The sequence below is a fragment of the Schistocerca gregaria genome, chromosome 10 (genome assembly GCF_023897955.1).
Source record: "Schistocerca gregaria isolate iqSchGreg1 chromosome 10, iqSchGreg1.2, whole genome shotgun sequence".
In the NCBI taxonomy this organism is placed as follows: domain Eukaryota; kingdom Metazoa; phylum Arthropoda; class Insecta; order Orthoptera; family Acrididae; genus Schistocerca; species Schistocerca gregaria.
This window is the reverse complement of record NC_064929.1, coordinates 131,608,842-131,628,328: the sequence shown is the minus strand read 5'-3', so window position 1 is coordinate 131,628,328 and position 19,487 is coordinate 131,608,842. Positions and strand designations below refer to the sequence as shown.

The window sequence follows — 19,487 nt, the reverse complement described above, 5'->3', positions numbered from 1 at the left end:
GTCAATGAACGAACGGGCAGATCATAACTTTTGCAGCCGGCCGGTGTGGCCGAGCGGTTCTAGGCGCTTCAGTGTGGAAACGCGCGACCGCTACGGTCGCAGGTTCGAATCCTGCCTCGGGCATGGATGTGTGTGATGTCCTTAGGTTAGTTAGGTTTAAGTAGTTCTTTAAGTTCTAGGGGACTGCTGACCTCTAACGTTCCCTGGCAGCACACACACTATTAATAAACTGAAATGACATTTAAGTATACTATGTACGCCGGTATGAAGCAATTCGTATGCACTGTAATTGTTTAACAAAAAATATTAATTAATTTTGTATAAAGGACGTTGGTTATTATTGTAATATTTTCTGTAATACTATTCTCGATGTATTTATGATTGTAATATTTCTATACTCATAATGTAATTACGAAATATGTTAATATCTGCGATGAAAAAATGTAAAATATAGCCACAGAGGAAAATAATGTAGTAAGATTACAAAGAGATATGCATAAACAGCAATAGTATAAATAGCACTAAATAATGTGCATTCTTTGTCGTCTTCCTCGAGAGCTGAGAGAGAGAGGAACCTGTGACGTAGCATTATATTATTGTCAGTATCTATCTTTAGCCGCCATTAGAGGAGACATTATAAAGGTGTGTAATTTTAATTATTGTTATGGTCTAAATACATTATAATTTATCAAGATTTTGTATTACTAATGTAAATTAGCTTGCCCGTATCATCTATAATATTTCTTTAAAGAATTTTCAGCACTTTTAGCGATTATCGTTGGTGTTGCTGGGCTGTGCCGCGACCGAACGATTTGCAGCGGCGGCACATTTAAAAAATTGTTCCGCTATAAAATTAACCAAACCCGTAAATAGGGAGCAGGTAAAATTAGCAGTGAATTACGAAATATTTTTCTTTTATAGCGATGCTGAGGCTGACTGAATTTATTACTGGTTTTACATTTGTGCATTCATAGGCGGATAATTAACGTTGAAGTTGTTAATCTGTTGGTTCTTTCAATTTCTAAAGCAAATAACTTAAACGTATAGTGAAGTGTGTTTTGTCAATGATAATTAAACGTTCAGGTCGGCTTGGCAATATTTAACCATTGTATGCTAACAGAGACACTCTTGTGTTCCATAGCTAACGCCGGGACAGAATTCAGTAAATATTTAAAAACCCACTGCATCTAGAAAATATGTGTCAAGGCCGAAATACGTAAAAAAATTTAATTTAAATAATTTTCAAAGTTATAAATGTTATTAATCAGTTAGTTTGAATTTATCAGCATGAGAGGGTTGCTAAAGTTCACGTAACTTTAAATGTGCTTAATTCTGTCTAAATGAATTTTTATTACCACACATAGAAAAAAGGTATTCTACAACAAAGTTCGTACTAAAAGAGTAAATAACAAAAATATTTAAAGCCATTTCTTCTCCATTTTCATCCATTCATTCTACATAATAAATATCCATTTTTTTACATAATATATATATATATATATATATATATATATATATATATATATATATATATTTCTCATTAAAGACCTCAATTGTTAAGTTCCACAGTGCTCAGAGCCATCTGAACCATTTGAACCTCTTGTTCCACAGCTGCCCATGCTAACCACGGGACCACGGCTCATATTCTCCTTAATGTTCCCTATTCTAATTCTCCTAATGTTCCTTATCTTTGTGCAGTCATAGGCGGATAATTAACATTGAAGTTGTTAATCTGTTGGTTCTTTCAATTTCTAAAGCAAATAACGTAAACGTATAGTGAAATCTGTTTTGTCAATGATAATTAAACGTTCAGGTCGGCTTGGCAATATTTAACCATTGTATGCTAACAGAGACACTCTTGTGTTCCATAGCTAACGCCGGGACAGAATTCAGTAAATATTTAAAAACCCACTGCATCTAGAAAATATGTGTCAAGGCCGATATGCGTAAAAAAATTTAATTTAAATAATTTTCAAAGTTATGAATGTTATTAATCAGTTAGTTTGAATTTATCAGCATGAGAGGGATGCTAAAGTTCACGTAATTTTAAATGTGCTTAATTCTGTCTAAATGAATTTTTATTACCACACATAGAAAAAAGGTGTTCTACAACAAAGTTCGTACTAAAAGAGTAAATAACAAAAATATTTAAAGCCATTTCTTCTCCATTTTCATCCATTCATTCTACATAATAAATATCCATTTTTTTACATTATATATATATATATATATATATATATATATATATATATATATATATATATATATATATATATATATATATATATATATTTCTCATTAAAGACCTCAATTGTTAAGTTCCACAGTGCTCAGAGCCATCTAAACCATTTGAACCTCTTGTTCCACAGCTGCCCATGCTAACCACGGGACCACGGCTCATATTCTCCTTAATGTTCCCTATTCTAATTCTCCTAATGTTCCCTATCTTTGTGCAGTCATAGGCGGATAATTAACATTGAAGTTGTTAATCTGTTGGTTCTTTCGATTTCTAAAGCAAATAACGTAAACGTATAGTGAAATCTGTTTTGTCAATGATAATTAAACGTTCAGGTCGGCTTGGCAATATTTAACCATTGTATGCTAACAGAGACACTCTTGTGTTCCATAGCTAACGCCGGGACCGAATTCAGTAAATATTTAAAAACCCACTGCATCTAGAAAATATGTGTCAAGGCCGATATGCGTAAAAAAATTTAATTTAAATAATTTTCAAAGTTATGAATGTTATTAGTCAGTTAGTTTGAATTTATCAGCATGAGAGGGTTGCTAAAGTTCACGTAATTTTAAATGTGCTTAATTCTGTCTAAATGAATTTTTATTACCACACATAGAAAAAAGGTGTTCTACAACAAAGTTCGTACTGAAAGAGTAAATAACAAAAATATTTAAAGCCATTTCTTCCCCATTTTCATCCAGTCATTTTATATAATAAATATTCATTTTTTTACATTATATATATATATATATATATATATATATATATATATATATATGCCATCTGAACCATTTGAACCTCTTGTTCCACAGCCGCCCATGCTAACCAGGGGACCACGGCTCATATTCTCCTTAATGTTCCCTATCTTGCGCATGGACTACTCAGTTTGTAGTTCCACACAACTTCTTCCTGTTTTCTCGATTGGTCTGTGTTCAGTTTTTCAAGGCCTATCTACTGTGCCAACTTCTAACCAAATCTGAGGGGGGTGCGATGGGGAGGTTCCCTTGTTAGAAAGGCACTTCCCCTACAGCGCTGTGAGCGATTCCCCCTACCACAGCGCCCTCTCCACGCTTCCACGACCGACTGCGCATCTAGAGGTGTGCGGACATTTGCCACGGCGGACATTTGCCGCGGTTTTACTACCTGTCCCGAAGGGTTGGGTCCCTCGTCTCCCCCTCCTCCTGCTCCTCCACACTCACTACCCGACCCGCAGTAAAGGTACTTACTGAGCCTTTCCGCTGGTTTCATTAACATAGGATCAGAATCTCTACGGATTTTTCGCCACGTTTCTAGAGAGAGTTTCGTTGTGGGAACTATTAAATGCATCTCGCATTGAAATCCGCACCAAATTTCGAGCCACAGTAAAACTTCGCCAATCTTGGAGATTTTGCGGTCGTCTAAATTATATGTGCCTTTTTCGGTGCTGCTTCAGTAGCTTTCTGTCGCGTTTTGTGTACCATGTGGGAGCAGTTCCGTCTGATTCATTCATTTGGTATGAATCTCTGGAGTGCTGTTGATACTATTTCTTTGAACATAAGCCACATATGGTCTTCATAGTTTGTAAGGATTGGAGACTGTCTCTTAGAAAGACGTCAACCGAATTTTTAGTTGCTTTTATAAATACATATATTTCGCGTTTAGTTTTGGTAAATTTCTTTGTTACGGAATTGAGCCTCGCTACGACTGTATCCGTTGTGATGCTCAGGATTATTTGTGGCTAAGAGGTCAAGTGTGTTTTCGTAACCATTTACAATTTGAATGGCCTCGTGAACTAATTGTTCAAAATAATTTTATAAAAATCATTTAGAATAATTATGGAAGTTGTTTTCTATCTACAGTAGGGTCTGAAAATGTATTTTTGTCAACATACGGAAGGTAGATTGAAGTCACTGCCAACTATAATTGTATGAGTAGGGTACCTATTTGCGATGAGACTCGAGTTTTCTTTGAAATGTGCAGCAACTGTTTCATCTGAGACCGGGGGTCAGTAAAAGGAGCCAGTTATTGATTTATTCCGGTTGTCGAATATAACTGTCCGTACTAAGTCACAGGAACTACCTGCTTCAGTGTCGCTTGTGAGCTGGAACACACATTACATTATTTTTCCTTAAGTTGTGCTTCTTGTTTCTGTTGTAGTGGAGATCATTACAATTACGGCTTTTCCCTCCAAAACCTAGGATGTTTCCTCTGTGACCTTGTAAATACCAGAGCTCAACAATGTAGCATAGCAACGTACGTTACAGCCATAGCATTCTGTATTACTTCATTTCCTTCCTTCTAACATTTTACAATTGTACGTCGACTTCAGACGACATGTTAATTATAGATGTACTTATCTCTATTTAGTGAACGTATTTTCAGTCATGTTTTGAACACTGTCCCGCTACACTTTATTAACTAATGTTTCGCCGCAAGGGATATCGGATTTTAGAAAGTAAGTTAATATGGAGTACGTCGGACTCTTTTCAAACATTCACATTCCTATTTCTTCTTTCCTTATTGTCTTTTGCGCATGCAGTTGTAGACTTCAAGTAGACACAAATGCAGTGATCAAAAAGAAATGATTAGCGTACATTCGCATTCTCTTTACATCGTTCTTCTTGTTCCCATGGCGAGGGTCTGTTTCTATCGGAAGCAGTAAGCGTGAAAGGAAGCTACCGTACAGACAGAGGTATCAATATTTATACTTGGCAGAACTAATTAGATACCGACATAATCGTCGGTATTTCTTATGTTTCCGAAAAGTTGTAAATATTTCGATTTCGGAAAAGAAGCTCTGTATTTGGCCAAGATGTCGGAGAAGAAGGTCCCTTACGTACTGATTGTACCGAGTAAGATGTGGAGAAGGCGGTTAGGAAGCGGCCAGAAGACGTACGAGGAAGGGCGTCCCTTACCTGAGGGATCGCTACCTGGCGAAGTGCAAGTGTGGCAAATGTCCGGCATTCGGCAAGCACTACTGCCGGCCTCCCACGCTTCTCTGTCCGACTGCGCATCTAGCGGCGACGGCATTTAGCGCGCACTACTGTTTACGAGAACCTGCTTCCGCGACGAGTACAGGAGAGACCGCTACGTTGCGGCGCGGCTGCATGCTCCGTGATCAATAAGGGCTGCGTCGCCGCCACGCTGACTCACACACGAGCTGCGGCGCGGCCGAGGTCGTGGCAGCTGGTGTGTGTGTACTGCGCCGAAGGCTGTCCCCTCCAAGGCCACACCGCACGGCGCGACCGCTGAATGGCCGCCGCAGCGTCCGTCCGTGTTACAGACTTTCACCGACCGCAATCTTCACATCCGCCAATCCCTCACCGAGCTACATACGCACAGATTTAAACTTGATTCTCACTAAATGCAAACGGAACGCAACGGCAGGTGACGATTCTCTTCTGTCGTCCTTGCTCCCGTTCTTGCACCGACGTCGGAGATTTGAGGTTTTACCGGATTCCTGATATTCACGGTACGCTCGTGAAATGGTCGTACCGGAATATCCCCACTTCATCGCTACGTCGGAGATGCTGTGTTCCATCGCTCGTGCGCCGACTGTAACACCACGTTCAAACTCACTTAAACTTGATAACCAGCCATTGTAGCAGCAATAAACGATGTAACAACTGCGCCAGACACTTATTGTCTTATATAGGCATTGTACGCCTATAACTTTCACAAAATTCTCCCAATTAAACCTGGTAGCCAGTCGCCTTCACTACCAAGTCGTTACGTGCTCCTTCCATTTCAGATTGCTTTACATCGTCACGCCTACATATTTTATCGGCGTGACTGTGTGAAGCACCACACAACTGACTTATTCGAACTTCACAGGGTTGTTCTTTCTACTCAACTGAATTAACTTACATCTTTCGACATTTATAAAAAGCTACTGTTCGTCGCTCAAACTAGAAATTCGGTCTAAATCATCTTGCACGCCCCTGCAGCCAATCGACGACGAACTGGAGCGTTAGTAAACAACCGTAAATTGCTGCTCACCCTGTCCGAGAGATCATTTACGTAAACAGAGAATAGCAATGGTCCTGCCACACTTCCCTGGGGCACTCGTGATGGTAACCTTGATTGTAAGGGGAACATCGTACTGGCTTCTGTTACTTTAAGATGTCTTCGTGCCACTCACCTATCTGAGGTTACGAAATACTATCTCTCATACGAAATGACAGAATATAGTATCGGAATTAAGGAACCAGCAATAACAAACTTTACTAATCTCCTAAGCAAACTTCAACATATTTCTATCGTTAACTGCTGCGAAGGAAAACGTCACTTCAAAACAACGACATTTATTTGCTATTCGAAGCACAGAGGTTGTTCCATCATTTGAGAGGTAGTGGAATGGACCAAAAGAAGAAACGTATATCCAGTAAACATAGCTTAAGACTTATCAGCACTCGTTCTTCTTCGCTAGCGTGAAATACACCTCTTCTGCTGCGACCTCTTCGCTATTACGAGCCAGCTGTTGTGACCGAGAGGTTCTAGGCGCTTCAGTCCGGAACCGCGCTGCTGCTACGGTCGCAGGTTCGAAACCTGCCTAGGGCATGGATGTGTGATGCTCTTAGGTTAGTTAGGTTTAAGTAGTTCTAAGTCTAGGGGACTGATGAGCTCAGATGTTAAGTCCCTTAGTGCTCAGAGCCATTTGAACCATTTTTGATAAACGAGGTGATGAGTACTGTTCCCGTGTGACAATGGGCTTCTTTTACGCTGGTAAGTGCAAGGACATAACTACGGTGCTGAAGCATTTCACAAACTTATCAGAACACAACCTGGTTCCATTAGAACTAACATATGCGCTGAGAGTACGGTTTGCAGTAGCAACACCAACAGATATTTTTGCATACTGGTTCAAATGGTTCAAATGGCTCTGAACACTATGGGACTCAACTGCTGTGGTCATCAGTCCCCTAGAACTTAGAACTACTTAAATCTAACTAACCTAAGGACATCACACACATCCATGCCCGAGGCAGGATTCGAACCTGCGACCGTAGCAGTCGCACGGTTCCGGACTGCGCGCCTAGAACCGCGAGACCACCGCGGCCGGCTTTTGCATACTGTATTCAACTATAATAAAGAGCAATATGTTTGCCGCATCCTCCAATCTAGGTGGTTGGTGATGGCAAAGACTTTGCCAGTAGAAAAAATCTGTTTGAAATATGCGAAGATGAACGAATACTCAACGCTCTTATAAGCGTTTTTGAATCCGTGTTTACTGGACATGTCTGTCTTGTTTCGGTCCATTTTACGATCTCTCAAAATACGAGATACTTCTTTTAATACCCTGCATATACCGGTACATACAAAAACACATCTGTTAATATTTATAGACTGTACACCTTATCAGTTGTGCTTTTTTTCTATGGGGCGATTAACGTCAAAAACAACCCAGTTTCTGTTCTTTAGTCGAGTTAACTGATTCTCTGCAAAGACGTTATTTGACAATAATTGCTTCATCAACTTTTGCTTTTATTTGTACACAATGTCGGATTGTTCTCTGATCAGCTATCGTACAGCCTACATATTTTTCGCTTTCAGAACGTTCAGTGGAAAAATAATATACAAGTCGTCAAGGAACGTTTGCAGCGTGTCACGAAGAGAAACCAAAATGCATAAATAAAGACTAAGACACCCCTGAAAAAACTACAATATTGACAAACATCAAACATTCATGTAAATACCTCAAAGTTCATGAACAAAAGATTGAAATAGTACAATAATTCAAATATCTTGGAGAATGGATCAGTTGGAATGCTGGGGAAAGCAAAGCAATGAAATCCAGAAAAAATAAACTTGAATTGGCCTTCCAACTAACAAAAAATGCATACAACAAAAAATCCCTTCATGGGGGTCCAAAATTGCACATTACAAGACAGTGATTAAGCCAGAAGCACTGTATGCAGCAGAAACACTAAACAAGAATTTCAAAGGCCCAATAGACAAGCTTGAGCTAAAGGAAAGAAAAATTTTAAGAAAAATCATAGGACCAAAATTTCAAGACAATAAGATTATATACATCAAAAATGAAACTCTCTACAACAAAATTGAAAAACTTTCAGATACTCTGCGAAAAAGGAGAGCAAATTTTTATAGCCATCTTCTCAGAATGAATTCTATCAGATTAACTAAACAAATCTTTGACTTTTTCCGTAATCGCAAAACGAAACCTAACTGGTTTAAAGAAACTAGGAAAGGACTAGTAGAATTCAAGATATCAGAAAATTCACTTATTGATCGAACAACTAAATTAATTACTAAAGATGAAAACATTAGGTACCAAGACGAATCTACACAAAAGTCTGCATCTCGGAAGAAGAGAGGAAAAGAAGATCGGAAAGAATGAAGAAATACTGGGCCCTCAGAAAAGAACAACGTGCAAAGAAATGATTGATCCAGCGTACTCCAAAGAGAGTGAAACGAAAGAAGAAGAAGAAAAAAGAACAAGAAGACCCAAAAGTAGGAAATCCACTACTATATACACAACAGAGCTCCGAAAAGAGGTCGGCTTGCGACGTTGGCAAATCTTGCCCTTCTTCTCCCTAGCCCGCCCCAAACCAATGTCGCAACTTTCTTCGCGGCAAACCTTGACCTCGATATCACCTGTCGATATCTCTGTGTCCACAGGAACGTTTGTAGAAGCGGTGTTGGTAAATCTGTTTACGAAACGGATTTGAGAGCCTTACGTATACCTGGCGTCTGACAACTCAGCGCGTAATTTTACGTTGTTTTCAAAGTCGGAAAGAATGCCAGACGCGTGACATTTCAGGCGTAGCTCCATTCCCTTTATATTATGGGCGTGATCTCGCCGAGATGTTGTGCCAGAACTGTTACGCACATGGCACTCTTTCCAACACTGAAAGCAACGTAACACGGGAGTGGCACTGGAAGTGTTGAGTGTGCGGTCTAGTTGCCCGCTTGATTTGCACCTAACTGCTGCCGCCTGCGTTCATTTCAGCCTGGTTCCCGCGCTCAAGTCTACATCTCCGACCACGATATTGTGCCATCTCACACTCCCCTGCATTACCAAAGTAAGTGTACCTTGGCGTCGCATGATGCGACCTCTCAATCTATACCACCCAATCAATTTTAATGGAATCATAATTTTTAAACCATATTTACGGGTGCGTCTATTCATGAATGAAATGTGATCATCAGCTAACAATCGTAAACTGACTCGGCAGTAACATGCACGTAAGTTTCCTAACTTCTTGATATACAGGACATAATATCCCGTCTGAGGCCTGCGAGCATGCCGTACAATCGCAATAAAGTCAATTGAACATCTCGTGACTTTATTGCGACTGTACAGCATTGGTTGCCAATTATTAACGCTAACTTCTTCACAGGAAACCGTCTTTGGCTCAAAGCGGTGACCTCACGGCGAATTATTGTTAAAATAAATACCTCCCTACTATAACGTATCACGTAAGCACACACAAGACGAGTAGTCAAGTTCTTCTGCTAGTGTAGCTGCCAAACAAACATCAACGAAGAGAGTTACGTCCGACGTAACTTCCCGTCGGTACGCTCAAGTTCAATCTTATGGGACTTAACTGCTAAGGTCATCAGTCCCTAAGCTTACACACTACTTAACCTAAATTATCCTAAGGACCAACACACACACCCATGCCCGAGGGAGGACTCGAACCTCCGTCGGGATCAGCCGCACAGTCCATGACTGCAGCGCCTGAGACCGCTCGGCTAATCCCGCGCGGTTCAATTTTTTTTCGGGTCTATGTATGTTGAACCAATTTTTATTCAATAAATTAAATTTGTGTCGCCGCAGTGACTGTGACTTTTTGGTATTCTTGTGTCAGTATTTCACTAAGTCGATAACTCGTAGGGAGCAACAAAAAAACTATCCTTTTTCTTTCTTTCATTTAACTGCCTTCAACTATCTTGCGATTCATGACTCTAAGCACTATGGGATTTAACATCGGAGGTCATCAGTCCCCTAGACTTAGAACTACTTAAACCTAACTAACGTAGGGATATCACACACATCCAGCCCGAGGCAGGATTCCAAACTGCGACCTACAACAGCGGACTGAAGCGCCTAGAATCGCTCCTTCACAGCGGCCGGCTGCGATTCATGTTTACTAACAATTAACGAAACGTGTTATGTAAATTGAAGTTATCGTTTTCAGTCGTAATATTATTCGCAATGTACCTGTGATACCTGAAAGTCTAGGACCAGTAGAGAAAACAATATCTCTTTAAAAGTTTGACGAATGAAAAAGGACACAACTGAGGAGGGTTGGTTCTAGGAAGGAACGGAGATATGTGAGTTGTTACTGTGGAAAATTCTTGAGAACAGCTTGTTAGTTTGTGAAAAGAGTGTTTTAGTAGTGTGCAAATACGGAACAATTTGGACAATACTATCCAAATTCTCGTGATAGACGAGCTAGAAGTTGTGGTCTTTATTGTTTCGCGTTAATGACGAGTAGTAATTTGACTGAAGTCATTCTGTACATTGAACTTGCACCTACTTCGCACAAAACTGCGTTTAGAAAGGTGGGAGCTTAGTTTCCACCCTTTTGTTTTGAGTGTAATAACAAACGGACGGCTATGTATTTAATGCGCAATTAAGATGCTGGCATTGTTGAAGTGCATACATGATGTGTGCATCAGTTGCTAAAACGGTAGGATCCAGTCAGATATCCAGCTCAAAAATGTCAAAGTTTATGTCTTCTGTGTGTTCTGCCGTTAATACACGTGACGAGGTAGCCATAAATCTTTACATCAAGTTTGGTCATGGTTTTAATAATTATTGAGATTGTCACCGCCATTTTACAGCAGATCAGCAGTCTTCGAGAACAGCAGAACGTCGGATCGCGAGAGAACGTAAATAACTGACTTCAAACCTGACTCCATCTTTGTTTATATTACGTAACAACAGAATCGTTATCCTAATAAAAGATGAACTGAGACTGCATAGACAGTTAAAGTAATTCTTTTAAGATATATGTAACAGTGGTACATATTAATCCGAAGGTCAGTTGCGTTATTTATTTATTTACACGTCAAGTTTCGTAGACTAAATTTTCCCTCACAGTGAGAACTTCACCATCGGATGATATAATCCGAGTTTTGTATTACCTCTTAGTTTACAGAGCGAGTAATATCTTCTTCCTTTTCTGCCACACCTCGATGTTATGAGAATTATTTTTGAAATAAGATTTGAGTGAGCTACAAACGAGATTATAACACCTGCTTCAGATAAACAGAATTAAAGGTAGGTCTTGTTCAAATGGCTCTACGCATTGTGGGACTTAACATCTGAGGTCATCAGTCCCCTAGACTTAGAAGTAGTTAAACCCAACTAACCTAAGGACATCACACACATCCATGCCAGAGGCAGGATTAGAACCTGTAACCGTAGCAATAGCGCGGTTCCGGACTGAAGCGCCTAGAACCGCTCGGTCAAAACGGCTGTCCTAGGTCTTGTTTCGAAGAGTATGGTTGCCAGCTGCTCAAGTTGAGACCACTTAGAGATGCCACTAACTCTCACTGCGATTAAGTCAGTATTACGATTAATATAAATCCTTTCAGGATTTAGATCGTCATATGCTACTGTCCACACACTAATACTTCGTCATTACGATTGATTTCAACTTTTGCTACACTGATCTGTCAACACACGTAAGTAAAACTATTCTGTTCACTTATTCTCTGTGTAACCATTTTAGAAATTCTCCTATAACTCTAGTTTCCACACCTTACTCTTAATTGACAGTAATTATCACTACAGCAGCGTATTTTCCCTCTCAAATGGTTTATTGTAGTCTTTGTTTTCTAAGCGTGGGTGTAATTGAATCTGTGTCGCGTAGTGGCGTATTTTACTTCTCAAATGGTTTATTGTATTATTTGTTTTCTGAGTGTGGGTGTGATTGAATCTGTGTCTCGCGTGGTCATATCAGCCCGTGAAAGTGGATAAACTAGCAGCCAGGTATTTGAATGAATGCATTCGCTCAGGTTCGAGGTTTTACGTATTAACTGATATTTACAAAAGGTGTTTGGCATCTTGTGATACATTCAGTGAACAAGGGGCTTTGGTGGCCACGTCGTGGAGCGACAGCACTGCATATCCGAGTTTAAATATACAGCGTGAGGAGTAGATATTGATTTAGATCTGTTAGTTTCTGACAGAACTACCGAAGAGCACGCTAAGTGGTTACAAACTCTACAAACTTTCATGAATGTAGGTTGATTCTCACAAATGATGCCATATCCCCGTTTCTAGCGAAAGAAGACATAAAAATCTAAAATGAATTGAACTTAATTAAAGAACTTAAATTAACAAATAAATTTTTAGCAGTCAACTGTGTTTTGTAATCTGACTACAATAGTTTTGATATGAAAGCATATGAGTGTATGTCCTAAACAGTATGTATGAAGAATTGAAAAAAAAAATGTTACCTTGTTATGTGTATCAGTACATTCATTTGTGATGGCTAAAAAGTTTGTATGCTAGAAGCCAATAGAAATTTAAAAAAATATTCTCTCTGCAGAATGGCACGTGACTGTCTTAATCGAGATAGCCATTCGTTTGCCGTTTTACTCCTTACAAAGAAATTCTTTCCCAATATTCACTTGAGCCTACAGTAACATCCACTGACAACAAACAAGTAACACTAATTTCTTGAAATGACAAAGGAAATGCGAGAAATCACAAGCATATTATGCTTGCCCTCAAAACCTTTCCCTAATCGTTGACTCTGAGATTACAATGGGTAAAAAAGCTTGACTTCTCTGGGGGATAACCGAGCAGACGCAATAACCCAAGGCATACAATATCTGCGTAACCAGTATCAAAGCAGAGACATTACACATAATAGTCGAAATTATGGAGAGTGGGAGGAAAATGCACATTGAGGCAACAACATTATCAAACTGGCATAATAATGAATAATGCGAAATATCAAGAATTTGTATGTCTTGATGGCATGAGAGAGGAGGAAAACGGGTGAGGTAACCATACAAAAACTCAAGAGACTATTAAATATAGGTGAGGTATTCGCATCAGTATAGAGGTAGTATACTTCGTAAACAGACGAGTTGCTGCTCTGATAGGTAATAATCAGTTATCAAACAGTTACAGAAAATCTATTCCGCGAAGTCTTATGGTCTAGAGCACTTTCCGTCTTATGTTGACATACGCACGTATAAACACTCGTCACGTGGTGGAAACGTTAGTGACGTACTCACGCCTGTCGAATAGTATTCCAAGCGATGAATGTTAACTTGCAAGAAGACAGCATACGACCCGCATTCACTGCTTTTAGGAATTGATTTCTTAGCGAGTAGGGCCGTATGATTCCGACAAGTCCCTCTACTTATTGTTCTGGACTTCGATTTTCCGAATGCTGCCGCGGTGTATCTGGTTCGTATAAACGACTTTTCCTCAACAGTAGTTTAAGCTATGCAAGCACTGGTGACAGGAGGTGTGCGAAACGGTAATTACGATAAGTGCACAGAATAATAGGAGGAACGTTCTGTATTCCTAGTCCGAGATTTCAATGGTTACTTATGGCTCTAGAGTTAAGACGTTTCTAATCTAGTACTGGCTGTATTAGCCCTTTGATCTGATTTCGGTTTGAGGAAGCCTCAATACTGCATAGAATGCAGTCATGTCGTCCTGTTCCATTACTTCCTGCACGTTCCGGTCGAAGCAACGATTATGTCCATTATTTTGTACGCGCCTCTGTCGTAGTGGAAATATGTGTTGAGGAGTATAGGACCAAACTGCTGAGGTCATCGGTCCCTAGGTATACGCACTACTTAATCTAACTTACGCTAAGGACAAAACACACACACACGCCCGAGAGAGGACTCGAACCTCCGACGAAGGGAGCTATCGTAGTGCGCTCTTGTACAACTACGCACGGAAGAAACGTACGTGTTATTTCATACAATGGATTATGAAAGACGTATGCACAAAATATCAACATTGTAGGTAATAAATGGTGAAACTTTCTAAACCTATCGTTGTAACTTGTTCATTATCATATTTGTCGTCCGCTTTAGATAATTATTTCGGAAACAAGCTATACATACGTGCTTCGCGACGGAAGTTAAAGAAGGGGCATAGCATACCACAAATTTCTAGGATTACATATGACAGTGGGTAAAAACGAAACACTTATAGCATCACTTTTTCAATAAATTCCTTTTTACTAACCAGGAAGTCAAATATAAACGAAATCTTACGAGCAAGCAAAGCAATTTCGTCTAGCTTTGAATACAGGAAGCGAATTCAGCAAATTTCTATACCCTAGCAAAGTAAGTTTAGTAATTGTAATCACAAGTATAAGACTAGGGTGCTTAATCCTCACTGACATATACTTCCGAAAATACTTCTGTCACTGACCTAAAGGAAACTAACAGCGCCATCTACTAATTCTTTGGTGTACCATGCCCTGACTAAGGTAGCATGCGAACTACTAATCTGAGCATTCTAAATTACATTTTCCCTCTCGGTCCGCTTTTGATGAAATAAAGCCTGTATGTTGGCCAAACGTACGCTGTAGTAACCTGTGAAACCCTCATGGAAATTCGTCTAATAACTTTGGATATTAGAAAGTTCACAGGCACGAAGGTTTTATAGTTTTATTTTTAGGTGAAAGAAAATTAGCAGCTTTCTGGAGGAAAGTCATCCACTTTTTAACGAATTCCAATAGAACTCTATCAGCTTTTTCGACGCTTTGCTGAGTCATCTCGCCTCTCCTTCAGATTAGATGCGCGTTTAGGAAATGTTGAATGTCTGCAGGGAGAGACAAAGATTTGTTTAAAAGGTAGACTGCCGGGGTGGCCGAGCGGTTCTAGGCGCTACAGTCTGGAACCGCGCTACCGCCACGAATCCTGCCTTGGGCATGGATGTGTGTGATGTCTTTAGGTTAGTTAGGTTTAAGTAGTTCGAAGTTCTAGGGGACTAATGGCCTCAGAAGTTAAGTCCCATAATGCTCAGAGCCATTTGAACCATTTGATTTGATTTTAAAAGGTACGTCGGATTGTGCCCGTGTGGAGTAACAATAGAAACTGCCCGCCCAGCTAGCCGAGCGGTTCTAGGTGCTACAGTCTGAAACCGTGCGACCACTACAGTCGCAGGTTCTAATCCTGCCTCGGGCGTGGATGTGTGTGATGTCCTTAGGTTAGTTAGGATTAAGTAGTTCTAGGGGACTGATGACCTCAGAAGTTAAGTCCCATAGTGCTCAGAGCCATTTGACCCTTTTTTTTTTAAAAAAAAAAAAACCTGTGTGGAGTAACAATAGAAATTCCCCACCCCCTTGGCCGTGGGGTGTAACGCACGGCTTTCCGAGCGGGAAGGAGCGCCTGGTCCCCGGCACGAATCCGCCCGGCGGATTTGTGTCGAGGTCTCGTGAGCCGGCCAGTCTGTGGATGGTTTTTAGGCGGTTTTCCATCTGCCTCGGCGAATACGGGCTGGTTCCCCTTATTTCGCCTCAGCTACACTATGTCGGCTATTGCTGGGCAAACAAGTTCTCCACGTACGCGTACACCACCATTACTCTACCACGCAAACATAGGGGTTACACTCGTCTGGTGTGAGACGTTCCCTGGGGGAGGGGGGGGGGGGGGGTCCACCGGGGGCCCAACCGCACAATAACCCTGGGTTCGGTGTGGGGTGGTGGAGGGGTGAAGTGGACTGCGGTAGTCGTGGTGGGGTTGTGGACCACTGCGGCTGCGGCGGGGACGGAGCCTCTCCGTCGTTTCTAGGTCCCCGGTTAACATAACGTAACAATAGAAACTGAACGCTGTGGAGCAAGTCATGTGTAGAGTGGTAATGAGTAGACCGCAGATTTTAGGTAAAAACCTATTTTGTTCCTGAGTGCCTATTTGTATAAAAATTTGTACTTATGCGTTTCATGACTCTTTACACGTAATAGCGTTAATTCTATAGGACCTAAAAAGCCTATTTCGACGTTAGTGCCTATTTCGGCTTTAATATCCTAAAAAGTGCCTATTTCGTAATATAAGACAGTGGCTCCAAGTTTTTCCAGACTATACGACAGATGGGAAAAGATATTTTCTTCCGTGCGTGCACCAAGGTGGCTAGCTGATATGCGCTCACGCTTCGTATTTGCCTAACACTTCGGTCTTTTTAATTTTTTATATCGCTATCCCTGTTAATACCAAATACTCTTTATGGGTGTTTTATTATTGATATGTAAAAAATAGATCACGGATCTTTAGGTTAAATCCTATTTTTTTCCTAAGCTCCAATTTGCATATAAGTTGGTACTTCTGCGTTTCATGACTAACTAAACTGAATACCGTTAGTTCTACAGGACCTAAAATTGCGTATTTCGACGTTGACGCCTAATTTTGCCTATTTCGGCATCAAAATGCTAAAAAGTACCCTGAAGGAGTTGTATGCAGCTGCCGATATACTTAGTGGCAAATCCAGCACTCCTGAGTGCAGCATTCCTGTCCAACATGTGCTGAAAATGAAGTACGTCCCTGTCACATCTGTTGATGTAGAACGTTCTTTTTCAACGTATAAATTGATTCTGACTGACAAGCGCCACAGTTTTTCACTAGAAAACCTAGTAAAGATTTTGGTTGTTTATTGTGAAGACAACTATGGTCAGAATATGTGAAACTACGAATGTTTTAATTAAACCATTGCCACATCTATTTTTACGGAGATCTTAATCTTGCAGGAACTCAAAAATATTTGGAGTTATGTTCAAGATTAATGTTGTAGATTGCTGTGCTCTGTAACTGTGTAAATATTCATTCTCCTTGTTTTAATGATTAAATAAGATGTTCATACTGTCAACACTGTGTATTTTAATTTACTTTTATTTTCTCTGCATCATTTTTATTAGAAGCTATCTTAGGTTTTATATAGCCTAAATGAGCTACTGAAGGAGCCTATTTTAGGTGCCTAAAACACACTTTTTCACGACCTAAAAATCCGTGGTCTAGTAATGAGTAAACAAGGACCGTATTATTATCGTAGCGGCACGGCTCGCATCCCACAGACAACACAGCGTGAGGCAAGGGGGCGAAGCGGTAGCCGCCGCAAGTTTCTCAAGGTCAGCTCTCGGTGTGTGCCGGTTGCCCACACGCGGAAATAAACACACGCCGCTGGCATCGTGCCCGGCCCGAAAGTGACGGCGGCCGTGTTTAGGTGGCGCGGCTTTGCCAGCGAGAGAGCGGCTACGCTGTACTCAGCGAGCCGAGCCTCACGCCGGGCTGTCCGTGTGAGGGAGCCGGGCCAGCGCGAGTACTGACCAGCGAGGCGTCCGCCGACGGGGGCGCGCTGGCTAACAGCAGCTGCAGCAGGGCCATGGCGAGAGCCACGCGCCGGTCGCTCATAGTACGGCGTAGACTGGCCGCCTTGGCTGCACTCTCGGGCGCGACGTCTGCTCTCGGCCGCGCGCGAGGCTAGACTGACGCCGCTCCCGCGCGCTCCCAGCCACCCCCGAGCGAGTCCCGTGACGTGGCAACGCGCCATTGGCCGGCGGCCGGGCGAGTGCGGGCAGGCTGATGCAACGACGAGCCGGGGTGTGTGTATCATGTGCGTAGCCCGGCTTCCACGTCGCACTTGTGACGTCACGCCGGGACCGGACCACCACAACGCTGATGCAAGAGGTCTCAGGAGTAAGGCTCGTGGATACGACAGGAGCGCCCGCTTCTAGCAAAAAACCTCGTAGGGGGACATGCCCTGTTGCGAACAGTTTCCTAGATACACTGTGTGATCAAAGGTTCCGGACACCTGGCTGAAAGTGACAAATGTTGGTGTTAGGACAGCAACCAGCCACAAATTTACTTTCAGTTCCTTTCACCAAAGGACTTGGAAGAGCAGTTGAATGGAATGGACAGTGTCTTGAAAGGAGGATATAAGATGAACATTAACAAAAGCAAAACGAGGGTAATGGAATGTAGTCGAATTAAGTCGGGTGACGCTGAGGGAATTAGATTAGGAAATGAGACACGTAAAGTAGTAAGGGAATTTTGCTATTTCGGGAGCAAAATAACTGACGATGGTCGAAGTAGAGAGGATATAAAATGTATACTGGCAATGGCAAGGAGAGCGTTTCTGAAGAAGAGAAATTTGTTAAGATCGAGTATAGATTTACGTGTCAGGAAGTCATTTCTGAAAGTATTTGTATGGAGTGTAGCCATGTATGGAAGTGAAACATGGACGATAAATAGTTTGGACAAGAAGACATTAGAAGCTTTCGAAATGTGGTGCTACAGAAGAATACTGAAGATTAGATGGGTAGATCACATAAGCAACGAGGAGGTATTGAATAGAATTGGGGAGAAGAGGAGTTTGTGGCACAACTTGACTAGAAGGAGGGATCGGTTGGTAGGACATGTTCTGAGGCATCAGAGGATCACAAATTTAGCATTGGAGGGCAGTGTGGAGGGTAAAAATCGTAGAGGGAGACCAAGAGATGAATACACTAAGCAAATTCAGAAGGATGTAGGTTGCAGTAGGTACTGGGAGATGAAGAAGCTTGCACAGGATAGAGTAGCATGGAGAGCTGCATCAAACCATTCTTAGGACTGAAGACCACAACAACAATTTATTCAAAGGAAACCGTTACCGGTTTCGAATCGTTGTGGTTCATCCTCAGACGGTTTACACGCTTTCTTTATGACATTTGGTGTGTTTTTATAGATTAATTGTTCTAAAATATAAATAAAACAATTATAAATACGCCACACACAGATGGTTGCGTTACAGATTTTCGTTCCGTGTGACTTACGTGAAACGTCGGTTTCGTGTGTTTGTTTTCATAACATTCGTCCAACCGATGTAAATGCATTCCCACTGCATCTTCGTTGTTGCACACGTAAATAGTTCTCGCTGTACACTTTAGATTTGTCGCTGAGATCATTTCAACCACGCACCACATGTTTTGATACATACAAAGAGCTTACAAACATATGAGTATCACAGATGCTATGATATATCGTACCATTTGACGTGTGCAACAACGAAGATGCAGTGGGAATACATTTACATCGGTTGAATGAATGTTATGAAAACAAACACTCGAAACCGACGTTTCACGTAAGTCACACGGAACGAAAATCTGTAACGCAACCATCTGTGTGTGACGTGTTTATAATTATGTTTTATTTATATTTTAGGGCAATTAATCTATAAAAACACACCAAATGTCATAAAGAAAGCGTGTAAACCGTCTGAGGATCAATCACAACGATTCGAAACCGGTAACGGTTTCCTTTGAATAAATAAAGGAAATGAGTAAATTTG

The 19,487-nt window shown here is 41.1% G+C and overlaps 1 protein-coding gene across 1 annotated transcript in view; it reads right to left on the bottom strand.

Annotated features, from left to right (window-relative positions):
- Positions 1 to 17,630, bottom strand: part of LOC126293199 (serine/threonine-protein kinase fray2-like) — a 98,379-nt gene extending 80,749 nt beyond the window's left edge. The window contains exon 1 of the mRNA XM_049986323.1: positions 17,489 to 17,630. Within this exon, the coding sequence (XP_049842280.1) occupies positions 17,489 to 17,572 (84 nt within the window). The 5' untranslated portion in view covers positions 17,573 to 17,630. The remainder of the gene's footprint in view (positions 1 to 17,488) is intronic.
- Between the last annotated feature and the right edge of the window lie 1,857 nt (positions 17,631 to 19,487).